General features: G+C 40.1%; 1 protein-coding gene across 2 annotated transcripts; it reads right to left on the bottom strand.

Annotated features, from left to right (window-relative positions):
- Positions 1 to 242: 242 nt before the first annotated feature.
- LOC136446922 (cilia- and flagella-associated protein 221-like) lies at positions 243 to 14,829 on the bottom strand. Of its 2 annotated transcripts, none has more exons than XM_066445573.1 (22): positions 14,714 to 14,829; positions 14,129 to 14,288; positions 12,994 to 13,094; positions 12,328 to 12,510; positions 11,738 to 11,838; positions 11,112 to 11,215; positions 10,706 to 10,865; positions 9,240 to 9,399; positions 8,562 to 8,679; positions 7,847 to 7,958; positions 7,208 to 7,295; positions 6,751 to 6,840; positions 6,299 to 6,394; positions 5,650 to 5,862; positions 5,124 to 5,204; positions 4,402 to 4,713; positions 3,759 to 3,917; positions 3,283 to 3,383; positions 2,869 to 2,964; positions 2,332 to 2,439; positions 1,765 to 1,836; positions 243 to 1,466 (listed from the first exon to the last, which is right to left on the bottom strand). In XM_066445573.1, the coding sequence occupies exons 2-22, from the start codon at positions 14,259 to 14,261 to the stop codon at positions 1,340 to 1,342; spliced, it is 2,715 nt and encodes a 904-aa protein (XP_066301670.1). In that variant the 5' UTR covers positions 14,262 to 14,288; positions 14,714 to 14,829; the 3' UTR covers positions 243 to 1,339. The 2 variants fall into 2 exon arrangements, with proteins under 2 accessions (XP_066301670.1, XP_066301671.1); XM_066445574.1 differs by having other exon boundaries at positions 14,718 to 14,775.
- Between the last annotated feature and the right edge of the window lie 22 nt (positions 14,830 to 14,851).

Below are 14,851 nucleotides of genomic sequence, written 5' to 3'. Positions count from 1 at the left end.
GAGGTTGCTCTGACTGACTTGGCCATTGAATTCTGACCTCCAATTCTTCACGTACATACTGTAGACATGACCAGTACCTGCATTATCATCAAAAGGTTCTCTGTCCAAGTCCTAATTCTAGTACAATACAGTGTTAGGTTAGAGTCTTTCCTACAATGATAATTCGTAAATGTCAATTTGACTGTATCATCCCACCTGGAAGTTATGACATCTCTGAATAATCACAACGGAAAAATCCAGGGTTAACTGTGTAGAAAATTTTATTTTAGAAAGTTTCGAGAAGACAATAGCTCTTTGTTATCTACAGCAGTATGTACAAATTTCCCCAGTGGAAGCCAACATTGTACAGTTGATAAAGCCAAGTCTTTACACACATATTTCATCATTTATCTTAACTTTACATTTTTTAGATTCATTTCTACAGCATCACGCAAGATCACTCAACATGAGCTTACTTAAAAACATCGTGCAATGAAAAACTATTCATATAAGGTGTACAAAGTTCCAATATGTAAAGAAAGTATGCAATTCAGACATAAGACACCAGTCAACATGGACAACATTATTATAATAGGCCCACAATCTACTGAAGAAAGAATTCATCCTTCATATAACATATTGTCAAAACTGTGTTTCTGTAACTCTAGATGCACCAATTTCAACATGGGATGACAGGGAAATATACCTTAACCATAAGAAAACACATGTACAATTAAAATTTTACCAACTGTTTGTATTTGTATGTTTCAGCATGTGTGCCAAGCACTTCAAACAACAGCTCTCACCAATATTTTTATAATAACAGTGAATTCACTTGTATAGGACTTTTAATAAAATGACCCTAAAGGTGTAGATATCACATCTGATTCAGTTCTGTGAACAAAACGAGCTTGAAGCTCCTGACTGTGTCTACATGTCTGACAGTAGGCCTTCTTTCAGAATGGCCAGTTTTCTTCCAGACATGCTGAATTTGAAAGTGACAAAACAGTTAAGTCATTCACTGTCAGTCTGGAACAGGCCAGACACATCTAATGCATTGTGACAACAAATGGAACTGTGTGTTTCTATTGAGTTATGCGTAGCTTTAGGGTTTTATACTGCAGTACAGACCAACCTAGCACTGTAGTCATAGTGTCCCTGTGTTACCAGTTATCATGGACTCTCTATGATTTATAATAAGGTTTATCTATATATTTGACCTTTATAATTCCTCAACAATAACAACAGACAGGTGTGTGTTGGGGGAGGTGGGCAGACAAAAGACTTTGGGAACATGTTGTAACAGTATGTGAGATGGGGATTTGATTGTCTTGGGGGGAGTGCAGTAGGAATTGCTGCTCTATTTCAGCAGGAGATCCTTGTTGGTGACCAGACGGTCCATGTCGTCCACCTTGGTCTGAACCCGTGAACCCAGCCTGTTGTACCTCTGCTGTAGGTACAGCTCCAACTCCTGCTCGCGCTGTTCCCTGGAGAACAACAGACGGAAAAATGTCAGGAATGTGTGCAGGAAACAACACATACAGAAAACTGTGAGGAACGTCACAGTAACATAGAGAACAGCACACGGAAAACTGTCAGCAACGTAGCAGTAGAATAGAGAACACACAGAAAACTGTCAGGTATGTCACAGTATTAAACATGGAGAACAACAGAATGACCGGATTTTCTTTAATCATATCATTCCTGAACTCCTGCAGGAAGAATAGAGCTAACTGAATACCAAAGGAGATAGGAGTAAATAAAGACAGCAACAGATCTCTCTACCTGGTGATAGGTCCTGCAGCAGATACTGGGTTGTTTGTTGGGGGCAGCTTTCCTGCATGGGGGAACTCAGACCTGAAACAGGGCATAGGTTTAAAGTTAGTCAATGAGTTTAATACACTATGAACAGAACGGTGATAACATTCAGACCAAAACATGTACTAACATTGGATGGTGAATCTTAAAACAGCATCAGGGGTGTTTCAAGCTTTAAATTCTTTTCTGTCTCAGAAGGTCCGACTCATTGTTTTGGTGCCCACATTACTGATTTTCCTTGCTAAATCTGTATCTATATCTGTTATATATGGCCTCCGTCGGTCAGTATTGATCATGGTAAAATCCTAATTCACAACAGCCCTACAGCATCGACTATATCTGTATCTACATGTATAACCGCCCTTCAGAGTTACACACCAGCTTTGCAGGCACGCGGCGCGGCAGTAGCTGGTTATATTACACTGTACGACCTGTCACACCTAACCTTTGCACATCTAGCTACAAGATTATCTGAAGCTATCTAATGTTTTCACACTGCAGTTCAGAGATCACACCAGTAATTAATATACCCACCCTTCCAGTTTGGCAGGTTCCTCTGGGATCTGTTCCAGACTGGTGCTGAACTGGGCGTTCACCATTTCTGGGGTTAACTCAGGCCCTGTGGCTCCCTCCTCTTCAGTTCTGGGGGGAAAACATAAACATACATCATAACTGATTCACGTCCATCAACTTACTGAGAATGCCACATTATGGCTTTAAGATTTCCATCTTTGGGAAAACAGCAACAAAAGAGTTTTTTGTTCCTACATTTGTGATGAGAGAGAAGTCAAAATATACAGTATATGTTAGGATGACAAATAGAAGATGCTAAAAACATGTTCAATGATTTAGGTAGAAAACCTAGCCTATCAATATGCACTCAGTTACTGTAGAGTGATATAATCAACATTTCAATGAAAGAGTTCATAGAGGTTTTCAACATACAATGTACAAGTATTTTGTACATGAACAAAATAAGCCCCTGAAAAAATCATACCTAACATTGCCCATTGTCCGGCTAAAAGTGTTTACTTTATCTGTGTATTACTAGTGAACCCAACAAATACTTACGCTGCGACCTCGATGGCCTGTCTGTCCTCCTCTGGCAGACTGTTCAGAAGGGCTGGGGGTTCATCGGGCAGGAGGTCTGAGCTAAACGGGTCCGACCTGGAAACAAGAGGCAGGGAAGCAAAAATGCTTTTACAATTCTTTTTGGTTGAATGCTTAAAAATGGATGTTAAAATTAGGCCATGTTGATTCGATTATATGGACGACATCTTCTGGGAACCACAAAACTGATGAGAGCGTGTGAAAACACAAAAAGCATTGCCTTTATTATGAAATCTAAGTGGGCCATGAAGGTTGAACAGATGATTAGACATACAAAGTATGGTAGACCGAACAATAGATTCTTATGTACTTTTTTTACATGCAAATAAACAATAAACAAATGGCAAAAGATGTAAAGTTGAGTAGTGTTCTGACCATCTGGGTACCCAGACGTTGGTGAGGGTGGGGGTGTTGGCCAGCGACATCAACCCTTGGGACGGGAACTTCTTCCACGACATGATGCCTTTGATCACATCCTGCAATGGAATAAAGGAGATGGATTATAACAAGGCCTTAAATAGACTGTATTATACAATGCTAGTATGATAGAGAAATGTTCACAAGAGGAAAAAGGCCAAGAGTATGCCATTGGACAAAGTCCATAATTCTTCAAATAAACTTGAAGCATTTTCACTGACATCATAGTTTTTTTAAAACCTGTGAATCTGTGATCATGCATATACACAAGGATTGAGTCATATATGATATATGGCAGAATAAGAAAATTTGTGATAAAGTACATGTGTGCTAAGTCATACTGCAAAATAACAAGTAATTTTTTTGCCATTACGGTACCAACATATTTTGCTGATATAAAAGCCAAAAAAAAACACAATACAAAAAAGTCTTACTTCTCTGTCTAAGAACTTCTTCTGCGTTGCGAGGTGCTGAGTCCAGTACGGGGAGTCCTTGGGTACCGTGTACCTCGGTAGCGGACACAGGTGGAAGTCTGGGTCCGTCTCCGCGTACGGCATGGGTGCCATGAACACCTGCAGACCAGGCGCCGGGTTCTGAGAGAACAGGAAACAAAAAGTGTGAAAAAGCTTGCTTTTGGAACTCTTTTCTAGAGTACGCAAACAAACTGATGTAACATGGAAAGCGGACATTGGACCATCAAAAGAAAGAGATAAAACTCTACTTGACTGCATGCATGTAGAAATGGTAAGCTGGGAGGTTGCACAAAAACCACAAAGACTGGAGCATATTTTAGAGAACACAAACATTTTGTAATAAATTTTTCAGCTCTACAAATCAAAGTTCGTAGGTGCCATGTAACAGTCACTGGGTGACAGACGGTACTGCTATATGACAGGAAAACACAGAAATATTTCTCAAGCAACAGTACTTTGGTCCAGCAACTTATTTAATCTGCATAACTGAATATACAAATGTAATGAAAAAGAATTCACAATACAGTGAATCTACATCCATTTTTTGCCTGTGTATCTCACAATAACAGGTATCCATTTTCCATCCCTGTAGGGAGATACTTACAAAGATGTGCAGCGGGTGGTAGTCAGGAGGGTGGAACAAAGCTTCAGGTGGCACCAGAGTCATAGTCCTGGGCCCGGCGGCCTTGTCTGTCTCCTCACGCAGATCTATTCTGGACATCCTGTCTTCAACCACCTCTACCTCTCCTTCCCCTGCTGCAGTTTCCTCCTCTTCCACTAGGGGAGCCGGCAGGACGATGATCTCGTCCTCCGCTCCCGCCCTGAGCGGCCGGGCCAGTTTGGGCGTGACGTAACCCCTGGACGCGTCGTGCACACCGTGTTGGTTGTATCCCATCAGATCATACTGTTTAGGAACCTGAAGAAACACATTGTGTTACTTTTCTAAAGTTATAATTTTAGCAGTGCCTTTCCATGTGCATTGAATAGTAGACACTTGTGTTAATGCTACAAGTGATAATGTTAAAACAGTGTCACTAGGCGTGCAACAATGTTGCCCATCAGATCATACTGTTTAGGAACCTGAAGAAACACACTGAGTTACTATGTATGTTCTGTTTTTACTCTAAGACTTTTATTCTGTTTTTATTTTTTGCCCCATCCTCAATGAATAGATATAAATATACAAACTTAGAAATTGCTAAGTAACACTTTCCCTCCATATTGAGCAGAAAATACATCTGAGTTGACAAATATTACTAAAGATGAGTTTGATAATGCTTCAATCCTAATGTTTTGAGGAAAGAGGTGTGCAGCAAGGCCGCCTACCTTGAGACTGAAGTATGGCACTTTCCTCTTGACAAAAACATCGTCATTTTTGGCAGGAACAGGACCAAGTGCGTCTGGAGCCTGCAAAAGAACACATCATCAGTAAGTACTCTTTAAACACAGATATCCAGCAACATGTTTTGTGTACCAGGCCTTGTTAAATATACTGTAAATGCATTCAAGTTCACAGTTTTCGTGATCACCTCTTCACCGTGAACTTAAAACCACTGCAAAAATGCTTCTGCCCACCTACCATGTTGTTTCAACCACAAACCTAAAACCACCGCGAACACTCAATTTTCTCTCTCCTACGAAATCAAATCATCTCAAACTTAAATGTATCAACAGTATCTGACCAAGCTTTCTGCCACCACCATTGGACATGCAGAAAGGATAGATTTTTTTAAAATCATTTCTTCCTTCATCAATTGAAACAATTCCCAACAGCCAAATTTTCAGCTCATTAGAAGTGCAACATGACAAAACACAAAGATTGGAAATCAGACAAACTGGACATTTTCCTTACCATGTCGTCCTTGACATCAGGGGGAACGTATGACGGGAAGGACTCCACTTGAACTTGCGGTGCCGTCATCTCCAGCGGAATCTTAATCTCATCATCCTCGCCCTTGAACTTGACGTCGGTAACGTCCTGCACCGCATACTTTCCCTTCCGCCAGTCCGTAGTAAACGTCTTCAAAGAACCTAACTTTTTATGTACTCTTTGCCTAATGATAACCTGGCAGAAGGGAAGAGAACAAAACTCAAAGTCAATGTCACAAAGTCATGTACTGTCTGCATTGTTCAACTAGAGACCTCATAACTTTGCCAAATGATGTTAACCTTTATGATTGATGTATCATTTATGCTTCTCATTGATTATGCTATTAAGGTCTCATTGGCATAATTTTTTTTCAGTTGATCCTATTCCCTACCCAATAATAGAAGTTGTTCAAAGTCTTATCTTAACAAAACATCTGAATGTTCTATCGATAGTTTGAGGGCAGGATTTTAGATTAAATGTTAAAGATTAATTATGGGTCCCAAAGCAATGACCCTACATAGGAGGGGAAGGTGTAAAATGATACCAACAAGAAAACTGGAGTCCAGAAACATCAAAAGAGAGTTGAGCCTTGAAATAACCAAGGAGGTTATAACTCCTTGAGATAACTTACCTTTCTAGCAGCCTGTGCAAACCTGCCGAGAGCCTGATGTCTTATGGCCCAGGGGTTGTTCTTATACAGGTCAAACTGGGGAGACACTTCTGGGTACTGTACAGGGGGAGACAAACATATCATGTACTTCTGGGTCATCATAAAAACATGTACAGCACTGGTTAACACATCATACATTTATCATAACTCTTTAAGTATGGCATAGCGGTTCAGAGAATTAGGTTCCGAGTTCGGTACCCGCCATGCCGCAACATTGTGCCCTTGGGAAAGGCACTTTACACGATATTCCTACCACAACGGTGGAGTGACGCCCACCGTGCCTCTTTAGGTAATCTGTCAAATGTGTGCTAGATTACACACACGAATTTGGTGCACCACTGTGCCATCATTTAATTTTTCAGAGACATGTATCAGAGAAAACAGAATTCTAGACTGTATTTGTGCTGACTTACCTCCCCTGCGACCCTCCATGTCCGCCGTAACGAACACGCCGTGCAGGCTCTGTTGAACTCTATGTCTGGTAAAGGGTCGCCTCTTTGAAACTGAAAAACAATCAAGGAACAAACTTTTACTCTTGTTTGTTACATCCAGTTTGCAGTAAATAGATGGAACAGGCTAATCCTCTAGCTAGCTGACCTTTTTGCACAGCAGTAAAATAGCATAGTTCCTTTTCAACTTTTAATTCAATACATAAAAACCCTCTTTACAGCCACACATGAGGTATTTCATACACTGAAGTTTACCTAGAAGTTATCTCCAAGCAGATTTACCGGTGGCATGACAGTATCCAAAAGGGCAAAAACAGTATCCCTGTGGCCAAGTGGATACTGCTTTGGCCCTTTGGATACCGTCATGCCACCGGTAAATCTGCTTGGAGATTATCTAGAAGAGCCCTCGGGTAATACGTACCCTATACTCTTTCTCAGCCTCCTCCCTATTGGCCAGAATCTCCATCCTTTCTGTTGCCGTCAGCTGGTCCTTGCCTGGATGGACTTGCCTGAGGAGAACAGAAAGATGTGGTTCAACTCATGCCAACTGATGAAACATTTGTAGGGACCTCTAACACAACAAGAAGAGGTTGTAACTTCCATTTTTTACCGTTTAGTTCCCCATTCAAAGCAACAGAGAGGTACACATTCACCATTTAAATTGCAAAATTGGTGCTATTACATGGTATCTTCTCATTTTTGTACCTCTCTTGACGATGGATACTTGATTCAATCAACCAAGCCCTTCTAAAAAAATGATCAAAGTAAAAGAACAATTTGAAAAGAGAAAGGCCAACACTAGTTTTGACTTCTGGGTCTACTAAAAACTGACAAGTGTAGTCTATAGGTGCAGTGTTCAATCAGCTGAAAGTCTACCACACTAGATTACGTGTATTATGTGCATGTTCATCTAGCTATGAGATAAGCACAGTACTAAAAATATCCACATCTAGCGTTAGTCAACTGACATACATGCTTGTTCACTGCGCATCTAGAAGCCTCTTTTATCTTCGTTAATGAATATCAACAACTTGAATAACGATGACTGTCCATGACTGACCATCTGAGCTGGTTTTTCCTCTCTGCCATGACGTCCTGCTGTACCTGGTACTCAAACAGGGCCTCCTTCATCTGTCTGGTGTTGGGCGCAAGGTCCTTCTTAGAGGTGATGGCTGGTGTCAACAACAGAAACGAACATGAAGAAAAAACGGCTTAACAAACCATTTCATCAGAGGCAATGTCACAGCAGTATATTAAGTAATTCTTTAAAGAAGAATGGCAACATCTACTTAGCCAATTCCACCTTAGGTACATAATTCTAACGCCCTGAAAAGATAATCCAAACCGATCTCCAACCCAACATCCCCCAGTATAATGCACTCCTGTATATCTTAACTGTGCAAACCTAGGGGTTCATTTTTATTTTCAACTTCTTGTTCAATATTTCATTTCATACTTCAATGAAGGTTTTAAAAATATCCAGGCAATAAGATACACAATACAATAGTTACTCAAGCAACTGAATAGATTTTGTAAACGGTCAAACGTTTCAGGAAGCATCCACCAAATTTGGTCAGTGACTGATCTGACACGTCCAACCGTTTACAAAATCTATCCAGCCATTTAATCTTTAGTCCTTCAAACCCCTTAGACCTGTTACAGTTCTATGGATGACTATGACTTCCTATGACAGATAGAGTGTAGCACTCACTGTGACAGTACTACAGTACTGTCAGTGACAGTACTACACAAATGATAACTCCTGTCCGTCATACCTTCCCTCAGGTCCTTTGTCCTGAGTTTGCCGGGGGTCTGGTTCAGAACACTGGAGACGGCGTACGGGGTGTTCAGGTTGGGGGGAAATCTCAGGCCTTCATACTCTATGTCCTGTGGCTGAAACCAGTCAAAATTGAGTGTTACAAATACTACAGGAACTGGTCAACCTTTGGGATATTACATTTGTGATCGTGTTTAAGAACATTTGGCAGTATGTAGCACACATGTATGTAATTATCAATTTGTCTATGTGGTATTGATGAATGAAATGCAACACTTTTCAATTTTGTGTAAAATTCATGTGCTAAGGCCTTGGAAAAATGGTAAAAAAAAGGGTTTCCTAAGGTACTCAAAAATCTCGGGTCGGTAGGTAGGGATTTTCCTTTTTTTTTACATATTGGCCAGAGTGATCCAACAATGTAAAAACGATATGCATTGTACAAGCACAACTATATCAATCGATTGAACAAAGAAGTACAATCATGTTTACAACATTCTTATATCAACTGTTCAAAGACTTGAATATGTCTTATCCATTGCCATAGCCTTTACTTTTGGTAAAATTTTCAGATCTATACATGACCATTGTTATCATTTGTATGCCCATGAACTGTAAGAATAATTGTATGCCCATGAACTGTAAGAATAAAACAATCAGAGAGTAAATCAGTTCTTACCGGCTGTGCCGTGGCTCCCCCGGATCGCGTCCTTTCCCGAGTCTTGTTCCGTTTCTTCCTGCGCGCCATGTGGATGGGTGAGATGCAATGTGGGTCCAGCGGTTCTCCCATCTTTATCATGTCGTCACTGTCGTCTGCACCATGACCGTTCATCATGGTCCTACAGAACACAACACGATACCACAATTTTAGGGTACAACATACACTATAAACAAAACAATTACCTGCGAATTTAATGTTTTATAGCTTTTTTCAGAATGAAAGGTAGCAGAGTGGAATCTGTATCGTCTTTTAACTCTTTTAGTTGTCAGTTGAAAGTTAATACTAACAATTGTGGTTTGATCTCATTTGCAACACTATGGCTGTGTATCAAAATTTAAATGAATTGTATCAAACCTTAAAGTATGAATAAATAATGCTGGACATTTTTCAAAAGAATGAATAAAGTACCCCTGAATTTTGAAATTTTCCAAATATTCAGTCTGTTGTTTGATTACATTCAGTTATGTTTCTAACTTGCATAAGTAGTTTAAAGAATAACAAAACAACTTTTGATGTAATAAGATCAATGAAAAATTGTTAGAGGTATGAATAATTTTGTTGCTAACTATACATTGTGATTCTACAGCCCATAACACTTTGACACTAATCTCCAAGCAGATGTTGGGTTTTCTCACAACCAGTTGGTGTGGATGACTTCAGAGAAGTGCAGCAGTCAGAAAACTTTATAATCTTTCACCCCAACATCTGCTTGGAGATTACATTGACACTACAGATTGATTAATGTTGGGTTGCAAAGCACAAGGACAGCCAATGATTGGCAAGGGCCAAGTGCATACTTCTAAAAATAACCCTACCAAGATACAGCAATCTGTCATGACTCTATTCCAACAGCCAGGAATGGTCTAGCAGATATGCATATCATGCCAGGCTCAATACAAAAACTAAACAGTGTCTATTTCTTGTATATCATGGATAACAAAAAGCCTACGGACATTTTGGGGGCTTGTATTGTGACCAAGAAAGAGTTATGGGTCCTACTGGCATTTGAAGATGACAAGCTTAAGACACAGTTTTGAAAAGTGAGATTTACATTTATTCTCAACAGACAATGTGTAAAATACAGGAAGTGTTTTGCTTTTATTCATAATGTTATGTTGACCATAAGATGCTAACACGCTGAAATACGAGTATAAAGACCATGCATCTGTAATTTTTAGACTTTGAATTGCACAAAATTGTACACTTAACGAATAGAAAACTGGAAATGCATACATACCAGGAATTCGTTGATCAATTTGGAATTGATGTTTGAGACTAACTTACCAGAGTATAAAAATTCAGAAATATCATCCAAGAAAAGTTTAAGGGAAGTGGAAAAATGATACCGTTTCTATAGGTTATCTCTAACTTCAGTACAATGGTCTTTAAGATTCCTATGATTAAGACAAGACTGATGATCCTACTTTGCGGACAGCCCAGGCTGTGACGTCCCCACAAAGCTGCAGAGGAGCGGTTTGGAGTTGAACTGTGACACGGTCACCTGGATCTTCATGTTCGCTGTGATGAACTCCGTCGGAGAGAAGGTCACTGTGATGGTAGCTTCCCCATTGGCCGGGACTGTGCCTAAAAAACAACATGACAGGTCAGCAAGAATATCTTTATTCACAAATAGAAAAGTCACAAAACACTTGGGGTAACAAAAGAAGTTTGACTTCTGCTTGTTTTTTCTGTTTACGTAAATTTTACGTCACACTTCAAGTAGATATAACACCAGTGAAAACACAATATCTATATCATATTCAGACTTTTTTTAAATCAACAGTGGGTCAAAAGTAAGTCTATGACCCCTGACCTTTGGATGACCTTTACCTGTTTGCGGTTCGACCTTGAAGGCCGGGTGGGGCTGTATGAAGGAGATCTGGAACTCGAAGTCGATGGGTGCGTTACACCTCAGCGGGATCTTCTTCACTCGACTGGAATAACACACAAATGATATGATCATGTCAAATCATCCAAATGTTAGCCTTCACATTAAACTATACTTACCACGTTTCAGCTAAATAACCATTAACAGAATAAATCATCAGTGCATTACAAATTGTTTACATGTAACCTTATCAAAAAGTGGACAAAAATCACAAATAGAATTGTTTTAAAGAATGTGAGTAGATTAATGAAATAAAAGGCCACAATTATAGGTTTACACTATATCTTAGACAGAGCTGTACGTCCCTGTCCTGGGAAATTTGCTTGTTGGGACGGGGGGAAAAGTCACCCCATCCGTCCTAAAAAATCTGAACTTCATAACAAAAAATTGATGAAAATACATTTTCATATAAGCCTAAAATAAAAATAAAACAATGTAATACCATGGACTCCCTAACAATGTGTGGGACAGAAAAAAATTTAAAGCTGGAGACAGCCCTGATATTTATATAGCTATAGGTAGCTATAGGTAACTGGTGGTGTTTTCAGTCGATAAGGTTCAGACTTACATCTGTCCGATGGGTGTTGGTGGGAAGGTGACTTGTGCAGGGAAGTCTGCAGTGTCCATCACAGGGTAGGCATGGATAGGGATCAGCAAGTTTTCGTCATCCTGGAGAAAATTTATTACAAAATAAATCATTTATATATGCTGAGCTTGTTGTATCCTATTATTCAACTCTTCCCATATGTGTCATTAGCATTCTACTGTCTTCTTCAACTAAACTTAACAAATAAAATTTTGATGATTTGTACATTTAACTTACAGTAATAACAACACAGTCTCCCTAATGTCACAGACTTCATACGGTGGCACGGTGGTTAAGGTTGCTGTTTCAAAATCTTAAGGTTCTGGGTTCCAATCCCTAGCAGGTCCCTTTGTTGTGCCCTTGGAAAGGATACAAATTTCCTTACTTCCCTCAGATGAAATTGAGTAACTTACGGCAGTTTACCATCATTTGTAGCTCTGGGACAATGACAGTGCTAGGACAGAATTCAATTTGTCTCAACTTTATTCCTCTTTCTCAAGAATTGAAAGTTACAGCAGTTTACCAGTTATGCAATGCAAACAAACAAACAAACATTGAAACATCGGCCCTACCTTGCAGTGGATCCTGATACAGTCGTAGTAGTACCTCCACTCATCAGGGGTGAAGTCCACCTGTATGTCCATGGTTAGCCCGGGTACCAGACGGTCAGGCTTCGTGTAGTTCAGTCTGAAGTACGAGGTGGCTGGGGGGAGGATGTGCATCCGCTGGATGTCACCTGATACGTTGGCAATCCTCTGAAGTGGAGAAAATATGAGTTGTTTTTAACCTATAGCACACTGAAGTATCCGTTTGGCAGCCGATTCCCTGTTGGTTACAGAGTTAGGCAGCAGGGAGAAGTTATTCAATCAATCAGCACGTTTAAACTAGTTAATGAAAATGTAACGACAGGCTTGTGATACACAGATTAAATACCTAGATACAGCAACTGGATTTTTACTCATAACAGCTCATTTCTTCCTTTCTTTCTTAAGATGACATCAGAACATTTATCAATCACGGCATTCTGTCTCCCCTTCATTCCATTCAACTTTCAATTTGACACCAACTTGACATAATAACACAATAAATCATGGGCTGATGTTCTAATCAGTCAAAACACTTGTTCATTTACATTCTTAAAGCTCTGAGTCTGACTCGCTCTACAGACAGACAGTCACACACACAGGCTTACATGCATGTATATATAGACAGATAGACAGACAGACAGACAGACCCACCATGATCTGCTTCTGTGTCTTGTTCAGTTCGAAGCCTGCAAAGTGGATGACTGCTGGCCTGGCCTGCAGGAACACATTCTGGTTCACCTTCGTGTAGATTTCTGTTGGGAAGGACAAAGGTTCAAAACATGCTGAATATACAAGCAGAAGTCCTCATAGGCATATTCGTGCGTTTGCGATTAGAGTTCTAAATGCCTATGAATATTGGGCCTGCGAAAATACACAATGTATTTGTTTAAAAAATCATTCAAATTTTAAATTTTTACTACACACCGGCAATCAACTGAGTGTTAGACTTTCAGAAAACCATGCTTTATGTAACATTTTGCTGGGATGTACTGTTTTTACAAACAGACGGGAACAGCCTGACTTGAATAAAACATGAGGAATGGTATAACATGGGGCAAGATGAGGGTCAAGGGCGTGACATGGAGAGAATGTGACGTCCCACCAAGGGCACTTGATTCATTCTTCACTGACAGAGGGCGAGGACACTAAGTGACACATAGCCTGACAAAGCACCACAACTGTTCTCTCATCTAAAGCATCTAATATTGGATGAGGAATCAACATGCTCTTTTAATGCACTGTAAATTCATCTATCTTCACGGGACTTAATTTCGTGACGGAAGGGGAAAGTGATTTTTTATTCTTGCCTTTAATACCCACGGTCTTGATGACGACCGTTCTGGCATGTTGGGAAAGTCGTGTAAAGTGACTTTCCTAAGGGCACAAGATCGGTGACACGGCAGGATTCGAACCCGGGACCCCTTGGTTCTGAGCGGAACACGCTGCCGTTGCGCCACAAGACCCACCGGTTTTCACCGTATTTTAGGTTTGTGCTTTAAACAATTCTGATGTACATACATTGGAAACACATATTCGCTGTCTGGTGACTTGGCGAAGGAGATCTCAACGAGAAAACCATGAAAATAAAACCACTACCAAGATTTCAAGACTTGCAGTATCAATTTGAGCAACTACAGTACTCTGAAAAAAATGATTTCTATCAAACAATACTGTATTAGCAATTCAATATACATGTACATGTAAAAGTAATTATAACATAGAAATATGAAGTATAATATAAATTTTATAATATAATCAAAAACGTTTTGTTATCTCGAAAACTCACTGGTATCCAGAAGGTGGTTCGGGACTGGCTGGCTGGTCCGAGGGGCGACCAGTGTGTCCGGGATCACCACCCCGTTGGTTCGCATCCCGTTTCTGCCGAAGCCTTTGTTTAAAGGTTTAGCTGCCATGGCCATTTTCTTCTCACTCACACCTCAGTTTACCTAAGATGGGAAAGTTTACGTTAAAGGATCACACCGTTACGTCAAGTATCATCGAATGGTAAACAATTTGGTTCAGACGATAAACAACAACAATCCAGGCATGTCAGACGGCAACAGATCGCGCTTCTCGAAGTTTCTGGCAGGTTATTGATTTGATGCAGGTTATCGTAAGCAGGAAAGAAAATGCATGCACGACAAAATATTTTGGCAACCAGCTCAACACGTTTGGGACAGATCCAGTCTGTTGTCGCAACCAACGTGTAACAACACTGTCAACTAAAACCTCTCGTGTTTGAAATATATCCAGAGACAGCAACACTAGCTAACACTGCACGAATTCTTACATCTTCAGAGACGTCTTAGCGTTATAATATCTGATCACGATTGTGATTCCGTTTCAGAAATATAAAGCAAACCCAACGAACCCACAAATATTCTTGACACAGCCCGCCATCTTTGATTGGGATCTATTTTTGGAGGTGTTGATGACATGGGTCCATCCGCCGAAAGTAGTTCGCATTTTGAAAGATGGGTGTATTTTTATGAAATCAAAATGAAATAAA

This window comes from Branchiostoma lanceolatum, chromosome 13, assembly GCF_035083965.1.
Source record: "Branchiostoma lanceolatum isolate klBraLanc5 chromosome 13, klBraLanc5.hap2, whole genome shotgun sequence".
In the NCBI taxonomy this organism is placed as follows: Eukaryota; Metazoa; Chordata; class Leptocardii; order Amphioxiformes; family Branchiostomatidae; genus Branchiostoma; species Branchiostoma lanceolatum.
This window is presented reverse-complemented; position numbering and strand designations above follow the sequence as displayed.

Coding starts and splice junctions, on each gene's coding strand:
- LOC136446922 (XM_066445573.1), bottom strand. CDS start 14,261: ATGGCCATGGCAGCTAAACCTTTAAACAAAGGCTTCGGCAGAAACGGG. Junction 9,400..10,705: donor CAGCCTGGGCTGTCCGCAAA/GTAGGATCATCA, acceptor TGTGTTCTGTAG/GACCATGATGAACGGTCATG. Junction 7,959..8,561: donor GACAAAGGACCTGAGGGAAG/GTATGACGGACA, acceptor TGTTGACACCAG/CCATCACCTCTAAGAAGGAC.